The sequence below is a fragment of the Hippocampus zosterae genome, chromosome 6, assembly GCF_025434085.1.
Source record: "Hippocampus zosterae strain Florida chromosome 6, ASM2543408v3, whole genome shotgun sequence".
NCBI classification, from domain to species: domain Eukaryota; kingdom Metazoa; phylum Chordata; class Actinopteri; order Syngnathiformes; family Syngnathidae; genus Hippocampus; species Hippocampus zosterae.
This window is the reverse complement of record NC_067456.1, coordinates 17,016,970-17,034,168: the sequence shown is the minus strand read 5'-3', so window position 1 is coordinate 17,034,168 and position 17,199 is coordinate 17,016,970. Positions and strand designations below refer to the sequence as shown.

Here is a 17,199-nt window from a genome sequence, read left to right as displayed (position 1 = left end):
TTTAACTGACCTGGTTCTAATTTCAGCAAGCAAGCGAACTGCAGCCATCACCGGGCTGGATCCATCTCCAGACGCTGGTAGACAGGTGTGAATGGACAGGCTGCCCTCCTGTGGCAGAAGCATGGATTGCACTGCTTGCACTACCTTCTCAGTGATCGATAGCTTGTACAAGGGTAATGCCTGAGGATTGGGAATAAGGATCAGGTGAGAATCAGAATATTGTTTTCCATTAAAGGATAAAGGTGATTAAGCGACAGGGAGGAAGTCTTACCTCAGATCTGGGTGTACATAGGCGTGATATTGGTACTGTCAGCACATCTGAGGCTTTACAAGTTCTCCTGTAGTCACAAGAGGGGAATTTGACAGTTGCAATGCCCTCCTGCTCATTGATAGACATCACAATACCCACACTGCCAAGCACTCCTTTACCTATGACCTGTAGACATGAGATATATGCTAAGATGTTGAAAGGAGTTTATCAATGATATGATTAAAATAAATAGTAGACTAACTTGTATCCTTTACCTGGACCTCAGACCCTATTTTAATGGTTTCTTTGAAGCCACCCAGAGCACAAAGTGCAGCAACCGCCTGCCTGCCAATGGCCTGAAGCTTAGCCAGCTTCCTACCACTGCTGCTCCCGTTTTCCAAAATACTCTCTGCATACTTCCCCAATTGAGGGATGAACATCAGTGCCCTGGACAGGACCTAAAGATAAACACAGAGGAAACATTTATACTGTGTGCTGAAGAAAACGATTCAACATTGCTGGCCTGATTTACAAAGATTGCAAAGAGTGGGCACTGAATTGCGTCCTCGCTTACCAACTTATTGTGTGTGCTGTTGACAACAAGTGACAAAATGAATGTAATGAAAGAGTTCTGCGCTTCAGGTAGCATTGGTGGATTTCAACATGGAAAATTTGGGAGAGCACCGCAAGTGAAAAATGTGATGGAATTGGAAGTGTTAGTGAAAGAAACCAACATATGGCTTCCAAAAAAGAAACCTAACGCTGCAACAATTTTGGTGAAGCAGGCAAACTGCATAAAAGCCATGTTTTCTTCGTTTAACTCATCCAGAGTGCCAATCCATCATAACGGTGAATTAAAAACAACACACTCAAAAAACTGAAATGGGAGAGGCCAGCACCAGGCAGTTGTCACAGTGCACTGATATGAACCAGGCAAGGAAATTCAGAGTTAAATTGCATTTTCTCATTGGTAACTGGTAAAGCCCTTGGATTTATCAGAACTTACAAAATTACATAGTTGAATACATGATGTGCCATCATCATATTTGTTTCTGTCATTTGAAACATGTTTACACAAGCAGAAAAGATCTGTTTGCCTTGTCTCTCATTTTGCCTCAATCTTTTCGCTATGGTGACATAGAGCGGTGCTGTGCGCAACTTCCTTTCAGATGCTGTTTTTCAAGATGCAAAATCAGCCATCGAAATTAGTCTCTGGTTTGACTAATCACATAATATTGCATGCGCTAAATTAGGGTCATATTCTCCCATGTGCTTCAGTCAAAAAAGGCATGCTGCTAGGCACTTTTTTGGGACGCACAGAAGCGCGGAGGGGAAAATAAACTCCTTAATCTGTTTGCATTTATTCCTCACATAATGTGCAAAATGAACTGCGGGGCAATATTGCAGTTTGGATGGTCCTTCTTCATAGATCAGCTTCCACGTCTGTTTGCATGAGCAATCAAGGTTGCACCGATTTAGTTCATCAGGCCCTTAAGATGCCACTGCTTTTAAGGGTTTCTCAATGTCACAAAGAAAGCTGGAAACATAAGTTAAATTTACTTTTTCAGCAGTGCTCGTCCAGATTTGTGCTGTGTTTGACTCTGGAGCAGTGAGTAGACTATGCAACAGAGCAATAACCTCAGCAGCCATACTGTTGGCAACATGCCCACTGATGAACGGCCTGACAGGATCCGACCTGTAGATGACACAATGTTCAGTTAGTCGCTTTGACATAATTCTGACTCATTTTGTCCAAGATTTTAGGCACCAAGGTCACACAAAAGACATTATTGCTTCTATATATTTGTCATAGTACCTGGCCAGCTCAGTGTTCCTGTCCTTACAAGCAGATGTTTGGGCAGTTTTCTTCTTGTCGCCCGTTGTGATGGCTCCAGCAGTCTCCTGTGTCAGAGTCTCGACAGGCGGACCAACACTCACTATCAGACCAGACTGAGCCCATTTAGTGGCCTTCCTCAGTGCAGCAGATGCTTCCTCTGTGATCACCTCACAGTGTCCACTCTATAAAAGTAGTAAAATTTAGAACTGGAGGAAACCCCTCCCCCCAAAAAATTGTATTGCAGGTCTTACTTTGGTCATCTCTCTGTCCATTTTGACAACCTTTTCCATGTTTGCACCAGTGCCAAGCCGAAAGGGGCGTCCCTCAGAACTGCTACATTTTAGAAAGGGAGAGAGAATACACATGTTCAGAAAATTTTGAATACCGGTAGGCTAAAATTGTGAAACTCAAAAACAGTCACTAAGCTTACTAAGATAACTTTCAAGATGGATCTTACCTTAGAAGTGGTTGAAGAACCTCATGAGATGATTGGTCCTCTCTCTTGTGGATGAAGATCGATAGTTTACCATCAACTGCTTCACATTCTTCCCCAATATCTTCAGCCTTCAAGGCTCCTTTGGAACTGGCTCGAGACAGACTAGTATCCGGCTCAGAAGAGCTGGGAGACAACAAGGTCTGGCAGCCTGGTGAGGAGTCGTCAACATTAGTAGAAAATATTAATCTGATGTGTTATTTAGCATTTACAGTTTTGAGAAAATACCCCACAAGTATTGTTTTTCATTGATGAGAGAGACAAACCTGGCACCACATAGTCTGCCAACTTAGCCAGCAGCAAAGCAGCGATACGTGAGGCTGGGTCGTTAGCATCTTGTTGCTCCGCTTCGAGCGTGTTAATAGAAAAGCTCCATGATGGGAGGGCCACGTTGCCACAGTCTTCCACACTCATGAGAGGCAAGGCAGCTCGACAAAGTTGCAGGATGATGAGCACCAGCTTTGGGGAAGGTCTCTGGTCAAGCAGCAAAGACAAGAGCTTTGAAACACAGGCTGGTTGGCTCAGGATAGCTTTTCCTATGTGGCTCCTGGAATGAAATGTAAAAAACATTTAATGTATAAATACACTCACAGACATAGTAAGTACATACATATCTAACATGACAAAACTTACCTGGAAAGGTCATTGAGAAGACTGAGCACATCTTGCAATGCATCATTGCCAGCTGCTTGATTCCCACAGCACTCGGTAGCTCTGGCCAGATGATTGGTCAGCAAACTGGACACCTGCCGAGCCAACCCAGAATGTACTCCATCTGTCGAGCCACCTTTAAAGAAAGTGGAAAAACAAAATACTACCACTGAAAAAATAATAGCCAGGGCACAAGCGCATGTTACAATCATTCTAAAAGTGCAAGACAAGGTCATCATTACATCAATATTATCACAGTCCTGTATAATATTTTACCTTACCTTCCACTTTCTCCCATTCAATGCAGCGGTTAGCAAGCACCTGAAAAGCTGCCCAGGCCATGGTGGCTACCTTCTGCTTTTTGGTCTGCTTCTCATTTGAGCTGCACTCCCTCTGACCACTCAAGCTACATAAGCTGTCCATTAGCTGAACCAGCCCACTGCGAACTAGACATTGCTCCTCGCTCCTATGGAAAGAAATGCAACAAATAAGGGATAAGCATGATGAATATTTTGTGAAAAGGATATGCGGGGACAATAGGAGAGATCATAAGTTTCTTGCCTTGTGTAGGGTATTGTGCAAAGTAAGCCGATACTGTTGGCACAGGCAATGGGGTAGCGAGCACAAAGAGAGACAACAGACGTCATCGTCTCCCCAAAGGCTTCCTGCACCTGCTCTACCATTCCACCACAGGTCAGCTCCTCAATCCTGTATTCATAAAGCATATTTACAAAGACAGTAGTGGAAGAGAGTTGGACACAATGCACGAATGGTTTTGTGTTGCTGAATCCTTTACTTACCTTGGACCCCCTTGCAAGACCGTAGTAACAGGCCCAACGAGGTGGGTGACCCCACCCACTCTGACAGCAGCGGTGAGCAGCTCTCTCATATGGACAAGCGCCTGCCTTCGTGTGCTCCCACGGTGCCAGCGTGTCTGTGCCGCAGACAGGAAACTGCTGCTTGATACCTACACAAAAATGGATATTTATCATAGTGGTGGGAGTACAATTACTTCATTACTGTAATTATGTTGACTGTACTTCAGTATTTATTTGTATTCATTTTCTGGTGACTTTTTACTCATTTCCACCGAAGCAAGACATTCACCATAAATGGCCTTACTTAAGACAAGTGTTTGATATTGTCAGCTCCAAGAATCATTCTTGGCAAATATTTTGTGTTCTGTATCAGTCTAAAAACCACAAGGTTGTATCCAAGTTGAGAAAAACAGTTACAGGTAAGATGTAACTACTTGCTAAATTTGCATTTCTTGTTAGTCAGTTCATGTTAGTAAAGCCATGATTCTTTTTGTTTCTCAGTAAAAGCAAAATGTAAATTCACAAAAGATCAACTATTTTGGGTGCATTTTTTCTGTTTCTGTTTCCCTAAACGAGTTTGTATAAAATTAACAGGTAAGATAAAACAGTTGTTACCTCTTTACATTTCAGAGTCTGTACTTATTTTTTGTATGTAATTTAACAGTAAAGTACAGTAGAGCGACCTGTACTTTTACTCAAATCTATTAAGTGTGGGTACTTTTTCCATCTCAGGTCAGTGCATGCAATGCGAAATGGTCTCTTAAGCAATAGACTTACGGATTGATCAGGTGTAGTGCCGATAAATGCAAAGAGCTGACCCAATAGAACACTGTATGTTGGCTTGTCTTTACTGTCTTCAACTGCCAGAGACTGCAGCAGTGTAAATGAGCTACTGCGATGACTGGTAGGGTGATGTCGCCTCCTGCAAAATAACAAACAAAAAACCCCCAACATTTATTTCTTTATTTAAGGGTTAATTCATCAAACAAAATAGAAAAGAAAAAAACCTTTGAGTAGCATGTGTGAACTCCAGATCTTGGTTAGCAATCATCTCTAAGTCTGAGGGTGCAGACATGCTGCGCAGAAAGACTGGCTGCTTCACAATGGAGAGGGCAGTCTTGCCGTCTGATACAGACTTAGAAGCTGATACAAAAAGGTAAAAGAAAAACACAAACATTTTCCAACGTTGGAAAACTTAAACGCAAAGAAATTCAGTTTGCATAATTCAATTAGGATCAAAGGAGGATATCTACCTGTGCCTGGTGTTCCAACAGGCGTTGTGGTTAGGCTTCTGCAATGTGGTGCAATGGTAACATGTAGCAGTAGCTCTGTACGGTTCATCAAACTCTTCACAAGTGCCTTAGTTTTAACCAGTGGGGTGCTACTTTTAAGGTTCATGGTGTTTACCTCATGAAAGAACTTCTCTCTGTTGGCACAGATATAGAAGTGGTTATAGATTCTGTTATGCTGTCATAGGTGAAGCATTACTGCATTTAACTGGCCTCAATCCAAGGACAACATTTTCCAAGTCATTAAAATCAAGGTGGACATCTTTCAGGGAGCAAAGTAGTTCAAGCTCTTTAATCTTAGCCTGAGGAAACAAGAGGAAAACATGAACATCAAATTATCGTACAGTGTGAAGCGCATTTTTCGGCAGGATACCTCATAGAAGTGGTAGTCATGAAAGAAAGGAGTGTTGTTGTCCAGCTTTCCTTGCTGGGCCTCCTCTACCTCATTCTGCCACTTCTGCTCCAATTCTGCTACACTCTGCATCCAATATGGAAGATAATTAAAGATTATTTTGGTAATGTTGGCATTTTGACAGAGGTTCAAGTTATATTAAAAGGTGAAAATTGTGCCCAACTGTTTATGTTTGCACGTCAGAAAGCAAAACTAATGTTATCTGATGGTCACTCTCTCGGTCTCTCTTAAAAAAAAAATGCTTACCTGCAGTTGACGCTCCATCGCATTAATCTTTTTGAAGGTCTCTGCCATGATCTTACAGACCAGGTCAAACTCTTCTGTGTGGTCTTCACGGTACTGGTAGTTGACAAGTGACTGCAGGCCATCCACCAAACTGAGATGCTTTATGACACATGACACTATAACCTCCTCCATGACATCTGGTCGGATCACCTCTCTTTCAGGATTGAAACGTTTGCAAATTAAATGGCCATATTTATTGACGTGAATACAATATATACTCTAAAATATCTAGTAAAAATGGTATAATGACCATTAAAATATGTATTATGAAACAAAACACTGTATAGCTGGCAAGCAGTTCTTACTTAATGCTGGGACGAAACTGTGGGCGGGCTCTTCCAGACACCTCTCGCAACCTTCCCATGATGCCTGGAGGGAGGCGTATGCGTGGCAAGTCAAAGTAGACACCGGATGTAAAGCCTGGAGGCGGAATGAGCACATCGGCGGGGTAGGTGAATTCACGGTCCTCCTCTATGGTTAGTGGCAGAGGTGAAGGACTTGGAGTGAGAGCAGGAGACAGTACACCATTTGCTTCGACCTGCCACTGACATCTGGGAAAAAAGAAATTAGTCAACAATCTGTATTATCATTTTGATATATTTCTTTTATAGATATGGATGACAGCATAGCATGTGTTGTTTTATGTTCAAATTTAGGAAACAACCATTTTAAGAATGTAATACAAAATAAAGATTCTAAAGTTGTGGCTTTATTTTGTGCATCACCTTTGCAGCAGCTTTGAGCACAGCAAATCGTGGCAGGCGTCCTCCTCTCTTGTCACCTCTGGCCCATTATATAGAATGCGCAGCATTGAGCAGGCTAGCACTGACAGGCCAAGTGCCAGGTCTGCCAGGAAAGGGAGGCCTCCAGAGACATCCTCAGATGACTCCTGAAAAAGATGCCGGCATCAAAAAAAACATTGCACATAATGGGGCTGTAGTAGCTCATCTGTAATGATTAGGGCTTTGTAGCAGAAGGGTCAATATACAAGTCCCACTGCAGACAGATGTTAAAATAGCAACAAGCTGTGTGAGAGATGCTAGTCTGCTTCCTGGCCACTTTCAAGGTGCCTCTGAGCAAGGCACAGTCCTCAGGCCCCAGCCCAAGACATATAGCATTTCTTATGAGCCCCATTCTCTCTAAAATCTCTCCTTGTATGTCTGCATGTGTGTGGTCTGTTTCAGTGTTGTGTGCAACACAAAAATGTGAGCGTAAATTTGAATGCGAGTTTGAATTTTCACTTGTGGGATTATAATGAGCACAATATTATTGTTCATTTTTAATAAATATAAATATGAGTCAGGACTACTAAATATAATGAGTCTAAAAAAAATGCCAAAATTACAGTGTTTCACCTGAGCTCTGACAGTGCAAGAAAACCCCCACATGGCTTTGTCGGGAGTGTTGTGCTCTCGCCCACTTCTCATTTCAAAGGAGAAGGTCACAGTGTCACCTTCAACCTACACAAAGACAATAAATGTATGCAGTCAAGACTAAGATGGTGGATAGTTTACTATGTACATGTTGCTCAGAGCTTATTTTACCTTGACAAGATCTTTGGGCCATCCTGTCCCCAAAACACTGCGACTGCCATATCCCAGAGTGTTTCCTCCATATTCTGTTACTTTACGACTATTAGTGTTGGGACCAGCATAAATAACCAACTAAGAAAAAAAACACAATGCAAAGTGCAGAACAGCAGGCAAAATATGAAAACCATGCTCATGATGACTGAATGCAATCAATCAGTCATTTCAACTGTGCTTTGTGAATGCCTCGTTTAATAAATACCTTGTCATAGTCATATTGCGAAGAGCAGCGGGAATCAAAGCGAAGGTACAAACAGCGAGCCCCTGGGATGTGCACAGTCTCCTTGAATTTATAGTTGTCTCGCACTGGATGCACTGTCTCCACCGTCTTGCCAGCAGCCCAAGGGGCAGGGATCTTTAGTCCTGTCAGAAATCCGGGCTCCTCGCGTTCGTCAAGAATTCTAGTAAAGGACAGGGATTTTCTAAAATATATATTTTGCTTAACAGCTGACACCTTACTAAATAAGCTCAGCTACTTGCTAAGCAATACTATTTGTGTGGTGGTCTTTCATAGAACTCACTTGTCCTCAGCAGTGGAGGTCTTCATCCCCTGCCCTACACAACCCCCCAAAAGTGGCTCTTCTGAGAAAAGTGGAGCCTGAGTCTTTAGTAACAGAGCAGTCTGGAAGGAAAACAAGAAGAACACATACTGTATATGTAGGATTGTTTTTTGATTGAATACAAACATGAACAAACCTGACTGGTGTATAGCACCAGCTGCACTAACTGAGGCATGAGGGCATCAGCTAGCGTGAGGGTCTGCAGGTTGGGGTGCATCAGAGAGGTCAGCAACACAGGCAATAAGTGCCCCAGCATCGTGGCCTTAGTTATCTGCTCCAGACCTTTCAACCTTTGGAAAACAAAAGCAAGTGATGACTTTGAACACTCGCCAGTGAGTCAAGTGCTATGGACAACAAAAGCAAAATAATACATTACAACATTGTCGTAGTTTCCTTTTCACTTTCATCTGTGTTGGTTTTAAAAAGAAAATTGTCATTGTTTGAATTCAGATGACATGGTACCAATTTTAAAGGCACACGTCAACATTTTAATGAAATCCTTGGAATGAAGGATAGATTCTGAAGTTAAAAAAAAGAAACAACAACAAATTTAAATCACCTGGTTTCCTTGTCAGGGATCTCGCTGTTAATGAGAGCAGTTGTCACCTGATGCAGCGTCTCCAGTGCCTCATCACATCCCACCAGGATCTTGGTTGCTAAGGAGAGGATGCTACCTTGAAGTTCCTGAGGACACCACAGAGAAAAGGCCCACACTTCGGTAACTCTGTTTCCCAAATTTTGCTGCACCACAATGTTTGGAGGCAATGTTTTATACCATTCAAACACACACAAGTAATACAACCAGAGTTGAATGAAATCATAACATTTAACATCTTTGTTATGAACCATAACTTCAAAATACAACTCGGCATCCAACTGATAAAGCTGCAGTGAGTTCAAAGAAAGAACATTCCATTAGGAGAGAAAGGGGTATTTAAAGGGGATGTTTACCTGTACCTTCATTGTTTCCCCTTGTAGGGAGCTGTCACTGTCATCGCTATCATCTGGACGGATAAGAACTGTGTTACTGAGGAGGTGGTTCTGAACAGCCATGAGGTAGCGCAGACAAGGAGAGACCACCTAGAGGAAGTGAGTGACATCTCAAACTTGTATCAAAACAGAGTGCAGTAGCAAAGCTTGCATTACTTGGACAGATTGCAATAATCATACCGGCACTGTCGAGAGCAGCTTTTGAAAGTCATCGCGAGCGACTGTCTGGCATTTGGTTATAAGAAGGCAGGATTCCCGAACTACAGTCTTGAGAATACATTGCAGTAGGTCATCACTCAGCCTGCAGAAAAGAGATTTTGTTAGATTCTTGAGCATTATGCACTTGCTATTTTCAATCTACGATTATCTATGATTAGATATTGTCCAGAGATTAAGGAGTACTGTGGAAGGTGTGCGGAAAATTGGTTGCAGCAGGTATGCATTACACAATATATAAACCTTATAAACACAATTCCACTAATAGGACATGTTCTGCATTTTGTTTGTTGTGTCTTGGGCTTGTCCCAAGCAAAACATGTTTAGATGCATGATTTGTTTAGCACAGATTCCCTTCCTGACACAACACACAAATATTTTGGACTGCCGTGGCAGGCAGTTGGCGTACTTAGCTGGGTAATCAAACTACATGACAATACACCACCAGTGCTTTTCACGTGTTCTGTATGTGAAGTCACATAATTTAAGTTTTATGACTTGTCACTCAATGAAAAGCCAACACACTGGGATACTGCACTATTAGAAGAATATTGTCACGTTATCATTGGAGGGTTTTTTGTTGTTGTTTTTTAAAGCCCATATCGCCCATCTCTATAAGCTGGTACAAGATGGATGCACTCACCTATAGTGGTCATCTTCTTCACTTCCAAACCTATTTTTCTGCAGTAGATCAGCCATGTTGGTGAGGATGACATCCCGAAGCTGAGACAGCCCACTATTCCGTTCGCCTGAGAATCAAAGAAAATTTGTATTTATAAAGGATACTGGAATTTCGGCTTATTGAAATAATCTTATTTCAGCACCTTCACTCAGAACAAGTTTCAACAATTTGTTGAGTTCAGTCTCCCCCTGATACAAAGTATTTAGGCCTGAGCTGTAGAAAAAGAGAAACAGTAAATAAATGTTTTTTAAAGGCGTTTTTTTTCCAATAGAGGCCAAAGGAGTATATAATATTTAAAACACAATCACATTTACCTGATGGCCAAGCACACGTCTCTCTGAATCTCAGCCCCTATTTGATCCATTGGAGCCATGAGTAGCTGCCATAAGAGCAGGCCTGCCCTACGCACGCTTTCTCTGTTCTTCTCTGACTGAGGGTTGAAGAACCTAAACACAACCTGGAGAAAACAAAGCATGTAGAATCGATAACTTTAAAACAAATTAGGTAAATGAAGAAAGTGGCTCAATACATCTTGGTGAAAGTCACAGAAAACTAACCTGAAACACGACCAAAACACAGCGGATGATGCTGGTATCTCCACTGACCATGGCCTTTTCCATTATGTCACAGATGCTGCTAAAGTGACTGGCCTCGATAGGATGTTGTTTGCCCAGCAGGGCACCGAGGGGCAGACTGTTACTGCTGGCTGCTAGCAGGTTAAGTTGGTGGACACACATGGCACCAACATGATGAAGTAGTTGATTGATCACTTCATTTGTATCCATCATTTCTTCTGTGAAAAGAGGGAAAAATACATTAATAATGCCTGCGCTGTGGTTTACTAAATCATGCAACAGTGGTATCGCAGATTCAACAGCTAAATTACAACCTTTGGGTTCTCTTATGATATGGCTCACACCCAACCTATGGCACACATGATGAAAGGCCTGATTCCCCGGGTTACACCACTGATCTATGTAATCGCTAGAGCAAGTCCAGATCAAGTTGTTCAGTGCATCATAACATGCTCCTAAAAGGTCACACAACAAAATGGCTGTTAGTTTAATGTACACTGCAACACTCATTTGGGACAGTAGTGGTGCTCACCCAGTCCTGCCACCTGAGCTCCTCTGCCTAGGGAACTGCCAGGGGCATCGATGAGGTCAGCGCGGCTGCTGAACTGGCCGTCAGCAAGGTTGAAGACTAAACTAGAGGCTAATACTGAAATAGCAGGAGGACGTTTTAGTGGAACGCTTCAAATCTTTAATTGAGCTATACTGTAATCCCAAAAAATATTAGCGGTAGTGACAGTGTCAATGTGGTCTTACTTTTCAGAGAGGACAAACTACTACTGCCTCCAAACAGTGAGCGTGTAGCAGAGCTCCCAGATACACCAGGAGGCGGGACTAGCATCACTAAGTATGTTCCACACACATACATTGGGGTCTTCCTCAGAGTCTTCAGAGGGAGTCCACAGCTTGTGTTGACAGCTGTGGAGATGAAAAAACGAGGAGAGCTTTGAAGCAAGACACTCTAAAGATATTGTTTAAGCATTGAAGTTTACTGGCTTTAGGATTGTTAAGCCGAAGAATTTACCAGACTGCTCCTCTTTGACAGTGTTTGTGATGGTAGAGCCTGTGAGAGCAGCCAATGTGGCAGAATGTGAGGCCCGGAAGCGAGACATTCGACTCAAAAGAAGCTCATTCAAGCACTTGGAAGACTCGCCTTCTTTGCGAGTCAGAATAACTCTCTCCTGCAAGATGTCGGCAACACACAGTCCTGTCTGGGTCTGCATCATGAACATAGGCAGAGAACCCATCAAACACTGAACAAATCTTATAAGAGTATTAAAAATCACTAAATGGTGCAGTGAAATGACTCACAGAAAGGTGAAAGACATCCATGAAGACTGAATAGCCCTTCTGAGTCTTCTCGTTGAGACTGGCCGGCGACCACACCCAATATAGGTAAGTTCCATCTGAGCAGAGATGCAGCGTCGTCAAGCTGCTACCCACTGGAAAGTGATGGGCTGGCAAAGGGACAATCTGACAAACCTAAAAACAACAGCATGAACATGAGCTATGGTAATATGATTCATATGTGTAGATGCGGGAGATATTAAAACTATTAAATCATTCCTGTTTCCAGCTTTCATGCTGGTTGATTTGATGGTGCATTACCTGTAACGTGAAGGGGTCAATGACCTGGCACAGCTGCTGAGGCTTGGTATCAAAGGCAGAGGGGCGGTGGAGAAGGCGACAACTGCTGTACACCACCCAACCAGGCTCCAACTCCTCGTTTCGACAGTAAACAAACCCCCTGCACAAACAGATGCAGAACTTTCATTTTGGCACTTTGTGGAACTGAATCACACACCTTTGTGCTCACAGCACATTTTCATCACTTGACACAAACGCCATCGGCACATTGCACACCATTGCATTGCTAGATTTTTTATATATATTTTTTTTTTGAAAGGATGGAATGATGAAAACAGAGCCTGCAAAACCACAAAATACTGCATTTAACAAAATGTTGGGAAAACGTGGCCATTACCCCAGGCTCAGGAAACTAAAAGAGGAGTAGAGTTCAGGAAATACATTTTTTTATTTTGGATAATGTGTGTGGGCTTTCTTCATCCAGATGGAAATGTGTGAAGTCAAAGCAATGTCAGCCATAGGAGGGCCTGTTTTATAGCTGATCTAGGATGTGCTAGGGTTTCGGTCACTATTCTATGGAAGAATGTATGGTCTAAAGATGATGAATTAAGAGTTAGAAGGAACTAACACAGTCAAGTCCAAGCAGGAGCTAGCTCTTTAACTCACTGAGTGGTGTTTAACATTGAATGAGCTCATTTCTGAATGCAGTGAAAATATCGATATAAATTGAATCCAACCACATCATGTATTAAATAATGCAGGGGTACAGAGTGCCTTGTTGTCCCATCAACTAATCAATCAAAGCCATTCAGGCAGGACTCCGAGCAGCCTGATATCTATTTAGGAAATACAGGAAAGAATGCAGACATTATTGTGATGGATGAGATGAACACGATATATTTAGCATCTTACTCTTTTTTTTTTTTTTTAGGATGCTGTAGAATAAAGACATGTGTTGTGTTACCTTAGTGTTCCATGTAAGCCAGAGCCGAGCTTACTGACTCCTCTCCCAGAGGAGTTCGTGGTGTACAGATAGAGCCCGTCTGTGGCCAGACAGCGCCCCAGGTCGGTGTCTATGAGAAATGGGAACAAACAATTACAAGGCGGAAAAGGACATTTAGTTGTGATGAAAAGGAGGATCAATACAACGAGAGAATTAATATGCTAGCTGCTAGCTGCCTTGGACTCATTTCACAACTATACTGCCAGCACACTTGCGGGGAAAGAAGACTTGATCTTCTAGTGCAAGGGTGGGCAGTTAATTTTCCCGGGGGGGCCAAATGAGAAGCAGAAAATATTGTGGAGGGCCGGGCCAAAAGTTAGAAATAGAAATAGAAAATAAAGAAGATAGCACAATGTCTTTGTATGCCAGTAATAATGTAACATTCTCCTCCACCATCACACTCAGCACCGGTTCTCAAGGATGTGTACTGAGCCCCCTGTTGTTCACGCTCTACACATTTGACTGCTCTCCGACTCTTATTAGCGGTCCAGTTTGCGGAAAGTTTTTAGCATAACAATCAAACCATTCTAGAAAATGCCACAAGCAATTCACTCTGAGCATGGAAATGGCCAGAATCGGACTGAGTAATAATCGCTTCCTTGTTTTTCAAAGTCTCGTAGATTTGAGTCTCTCCGACTCCAGGCGTCTCCTGAATGTTTCGTACTTTGTTACCCGCTTCGTTTCCAGCTTGAAAGGCGCTTATAAATAAAATGTATAATTATTATTATTATAGGGTCATTAATCTCTCCCTCTTTCTTCGTCTTCCCCTCCCTCCGTGCTATGCAACTTGAAGTAACTGCGCCACCTGGTGTTGAAATACCTGTCATTACAAGTCCAAACGAAATGAATACAATCAAACCTTAATTGTGCACCAATCTTCGGCTGGACGGATTAAAAAGACCAACGGGCGGTATTCGGCCAGCGGGCCGTAGTTTGCCCACCCCTGTTCTAGTGCTAGCTTTTAAAGTACCGTAAATGCAAAATTGTTGCTATGGATATACAGAACACCCGTGGTCAACTTCTATTGTTCTGAGAAACCTTTGCCATTTCTTTCTGAGTCATCACTGTGTTGTCTGGATTTCACCTTTTAACACCCTGCTGAACATATATTTCCTCAGTTTCTCCATAACACGGAATGTCTCCCTTAGCCATGTTAAATTGTTGTGCGTAAGGTAAAAACTGTTTACAGCACAAAAACACAGAATTTGTCAAAAACAAAACACCAGAATGTAATAATAACAATAATAATCATCATAAATGAATGTAATCAGGTCTTTACCTTTATTCTCAGCTCCTCCAGCAGAGTTATCAGGTGTAGGTAGCATATCCTCAAATCCCCATGACACACTGTGTTTCCCCCCGAGCAGGCATGATGAAGAGCCCGGCCCTCCTTCCAAGAGTAAAAGCCTAAAGCAAAAATGAAGGGTGACTTCCATGGACGGGAAAGTCACAGTCAATTTTTTGGTAATTCAACAACAATGCATTACCTGTACAGGACATCTGACACTGGGAGCTGGCCCAGATCCGACTGTTTCTGCAGTAGGTGCACTGTGTGGATGAAGGTCTTTAAAGATCCCCTAGACAAAAATAGTGTCACTTTGCCATTACAATGAGATCAATTGTTTGATAACATTGACATGTCACAATGTGTCATACTGCAGAGTACAGGAAATGTGCATTTGGTGAAGTGGCACATGTAATTCACTCACAGCAATCTGTATTCACAGCAAATATGTATATATATATATATATATATATATATATATATATATATATATATATATATATAAATGACAAGCAAACAAGACTATCATAGATTTTTTTTCTGTGTTGTTACTTAACCTTCCAAATGGTAAATTTACCAATAGGGCTGGATGCTTCCTGACAACAAAGAGCTGCCGGTCCAATAGAAGGCTGAACAAAATGTAGAGGGTTCTGGTTTTGACAAGTCAAGATCAGTTGTCACTAGCAGAAGCTGTCAGTTGTCCGACTGACATACACAAAAACACTTTGTACAAAACTGGTAAGTTTACTGTTCACACTACACAGGCCCACAGGGCCTCCTATATCTTGACAAGTTGACAAAGTCCGGCTTTTTGGTCGTAATTCCAAAAGCTGTAACACAGCACATCAATAACAACAACAGAAAAAAAACCACCATCCATAAATTGAAGAAAGGTGCTGGCAGCACCGGACTTTGAGGCTTTGAGGTTATTGGGCAGATGGAAATGGGTCCTTAGTTAAGATGAAGGGAATTCTGAACAGCACCGGGTTCTGCTAGAAAGCTGAAGTGGGAATTCATCTTTCATCAACACACTGATGCAAACCACACATCCTATCCGAAAAAATGCTTTAACAAATGAAAGTTTTAGAATGACCCAACCAGACTCGAGACCTGCCTGAATATGATCCAATATCTGTGGGTTGATCTGAAAAGAAAGATGCCATTGCAATCTCACAGATTTGGAGCATTTTTGAAGAGAGCAAATATTGCCACATTAAGATAAGTTACACTGATCACACTCCTAGCGCAAAAAGATTTAGTGTTGTAATAAAAACCAAAGATTCTGCAACTAAGTATTAGTTTGGAGGTTTGCACATTTATGCAACCAGAATAGTGCACCGCCCCCTCCCTAGAACATATTTTTAACCCAACTCAATTGCAGAGATTATAACTGTATATTAATGATGATATATATATATATATATATATATATATATATTGTTTTTTTTTCCCATGACAAAAACATCATTTGAAAGGGTGCAGACTTTTTAGGTTCCCTGTATGTAGACAAGCCAGTCAAAATGAACAGTGTTTTGTGCATGTTGCATGCTTTAATTCTGTTAGCTCGACGCACAACAATGATGTATAGAGTACATTTTATGAAGGCAAATACTGCTCTTGGACCACACACTCGACTCCAGCACAGTGGTTGACCGTCTCAACCCATTAATTAGGTCTGTACGCTTAACTCTGAGAAATTCAGTCAGTCTTGGGTGTCTTGTTTGGTTTCAGTCGAATTACAGCCAGAATATATGTTGTTTTGTTTTTATCTACCACCATATAAACATAATAATGACTAGAACATTTTGAGGGGGTGAGGCAAAATAAAAAGAAATCACATAACATGCTGTATCTCTCTGTGCTCACCTGGCACAGGCAAGTGCAACGAGCGCAGCAGCAGCATTTTCTCTATCTCTGGGAGTGCGAAGAATCTGCATTTGAACGACCTTTTGCGTTTGGACGGTCTCCTGAGCACCATCTTCCAACCAGGAGCAGAGCAGCCCTTCCAGGCCATTCAGGCAGTCGGCAGGCTCTTTGCTGAGGCTGAGTGGCTGGCAGTCCCGGAGACAGGACAGGAGCACCTCCGCGGTGACACCACACAGCGCCGGGTCACTGCGGGTCTGTGACTGTAGAAGGGGGAAGACCAGCAGCAGGCCGACACGGGAGGTAAAGGGAGCCTGCTCAGGCTGCTGGAGCAGACCTTGTCTTTTGAGCAAGGCTAAGGTCTCCTCATCAGCACCCCCGGCCCCTTCTCGCTCCTGTTGTTCCTCCATGGCCAGCTGCCGCTGTGCCCCCCACAGGCCACGCAGAGCATTGAGTCGGTATTCCAGCAGGCGAGCATAAGCATTACTCTGATTTCCACAGACTGCACGTAGACGCTCGGCCAGCTCAACTGGGTTCTTTGTCTCAAATGTCAGAATCTGGAATGAAGGACAGTGGTAGAGGATGAGAAGAATGAAAAAGTTAATTATGTCACTCACGAACACACACACGTACGCACGCACGCACCCACCCACACCCACACACAGAAAAAACAATGAAATAAATCTCATAAGGCCCAGTTTAAATGGAAAGGGCCCCAAGGAGACAAAACCTTAGTTCAATTAAAATGTTTCCTAAAAAAGGGCCATTTTGAATACAATCAAGGGAAAAGCACCATCATGCCTATCATTCTTTTCTC

The 17,199-nt window shown here is 42.5% G+C and overlaps 1 protein-coding gene across 3 annotated transcripts in view; it reads right to left on the bottom strand.

Moving 5' to 3' along the window:
- The window catches only part of LOC127602543 (probable E3 ubiquitin-protein ligase HECTD4), a 42,231-nt gene that overhangs the window by 14,466 nt on the left and 10,566 nt on the right, over window positions 1-17,199 (bottom strand). The window contains exons 2-44 of one of the 3 annotated variants that reach the window (XM_052068735.1): window positions 16,386-16,939; window positions 14,722-14,811; window positions 14,514-14,641; window positions 13,196-13,304; window positions 12,253-12,391; window positions 11,956-12,126; window positions 11,798-11,861; window positions 11,669-11,707; window positions 11,401-11,562; window positions 11,180-11,293; window positions 10,962-11,102; window positions 10,630-10,865; window positions 10,387-10,529; window positions 10,215-10,285; window positions 10,034-10,139; window positions 9,355-9,475; window positions 9,136-9,264; window positions 8,744-8,868; window positions 8,321-8,474; window positions 8,146-8,246; window positions 7,827-8,025; window positions 7,580-7,699; window positions 7,391-7,495; window positions 6,761-6,924; window positions 6,341-6,586; window positions 5,997-6,189; window positions 5,712-5,816; window positions 5,552-5,640; window positions 5,303-5,475; window positions 5,057-5,192; window positions 4,827-4,971; window positions 4,032-4,198; window positions 3,793-3,939; window positions 3,513-3,697; window positions 3,214-3,367; window positions 2,847-3,127; window positions 2,545-2,731; window positions 2,339-2,420; window positions 2,067-2,269; window positions 1,811-1,946; window positions 526-708; window positions 272-436; window positions 11-180 (exon numbers count right to left, since the gene is read on the bottom strand). In XM_052068735.1, the coding sequence (XP_051924695.1) occupies window positions 11-180; window positions 272-436; window positions 526-708; window positions 1,811-1,946; window positions 2,067-2,269; window positions 2,339-2,420; window positions 2,545-2,731; window positions 2,847-3,127; window positions 3,214-3,367; window positions 3,513-3,697; window positions 3,793-3,939; window positions 4,032-4,198; window positions 4,827-4,971; window positions 5,057-5,192; window positions 5,303-5,475; window positions 5,552-5,640; window positions 5,712-5,816; window positions 5,997-6,189; window positions 6,341-6,586; window positions 6,761-6,924; window positions 7,391-7,495; window positions 7,580-7,699; window positions 7,827-8,025; window positions 8,146-8,246; window positions 8,321-8,474; window positions 8,744-8,868; window positions 9,136-9,264; window positions 9,355-9,475; window positions 10,034-10,139; window positions 10,215-10,285; window positions 10,387-10,529; window positions 10,630-10,865; window positions 10,962-11,102; window positions 11,180-11,293; window positions 11,401-11,562; window positions 11,669-11,707; window positions 11,798-11,861; window positions 11,956-12,126; window positions 12,253-12,391; window positions 13,196-13,304; window positions 14,514-14,641; window positions 14,722-14,811; window positions 16,386-16,939 (6,632 nt within the window). Of the gene's footprint in view, window positions 1-10; window positions 181-271; window positions 437-525; window positions 709-1,810; window positions 1,947-2,066; window positions 2,270-2,338; window positions 2,421-2,544; window positions 2,732-2,846; window positions 3,128-3,213; window positions 3,368-3,512; window positions 3,698-3,792; window positions 3,940-4,031; window positions 4,199-4,826; window positions 4,972-5,056; window positions 5,193-5,302; window positions 5,476-5,551; window positions 5,641-5,711; window positions 5,817-5,996; window positions 6,190-6,340; window positions 6,587-6,760; window positions 6,925-7,390; window positions 7,496-7,579; window positions 7,700-7,826; window positions 8,026-8,145; window positions 8,247-8,320; window positions 8,475-8,743; window positions 8,869-9,135; window positions 9,265-9,354; window positions 9,476-10,033; window positions 10,140-10,214; window positions 10,286-10,386; window positions 10,530-10,629; window positions 10,866-10,961; window positions 11,103-11,179; window positions 11,294-11,400; window positions 11,563-11,668; window positions 11,862-11,955; window positions 12,127-12,252; window positions 12,392-13,195; window positions 13,305-14,513; window positions 14,642-14,721; window positions 14,812-16,385; window positions 16,940-17,199 lie in introns of all 3 variants that reach the window. The other 2 variants (XM_052068733.1, XM_052068734.1) reach the window with 2 other exon arrangements.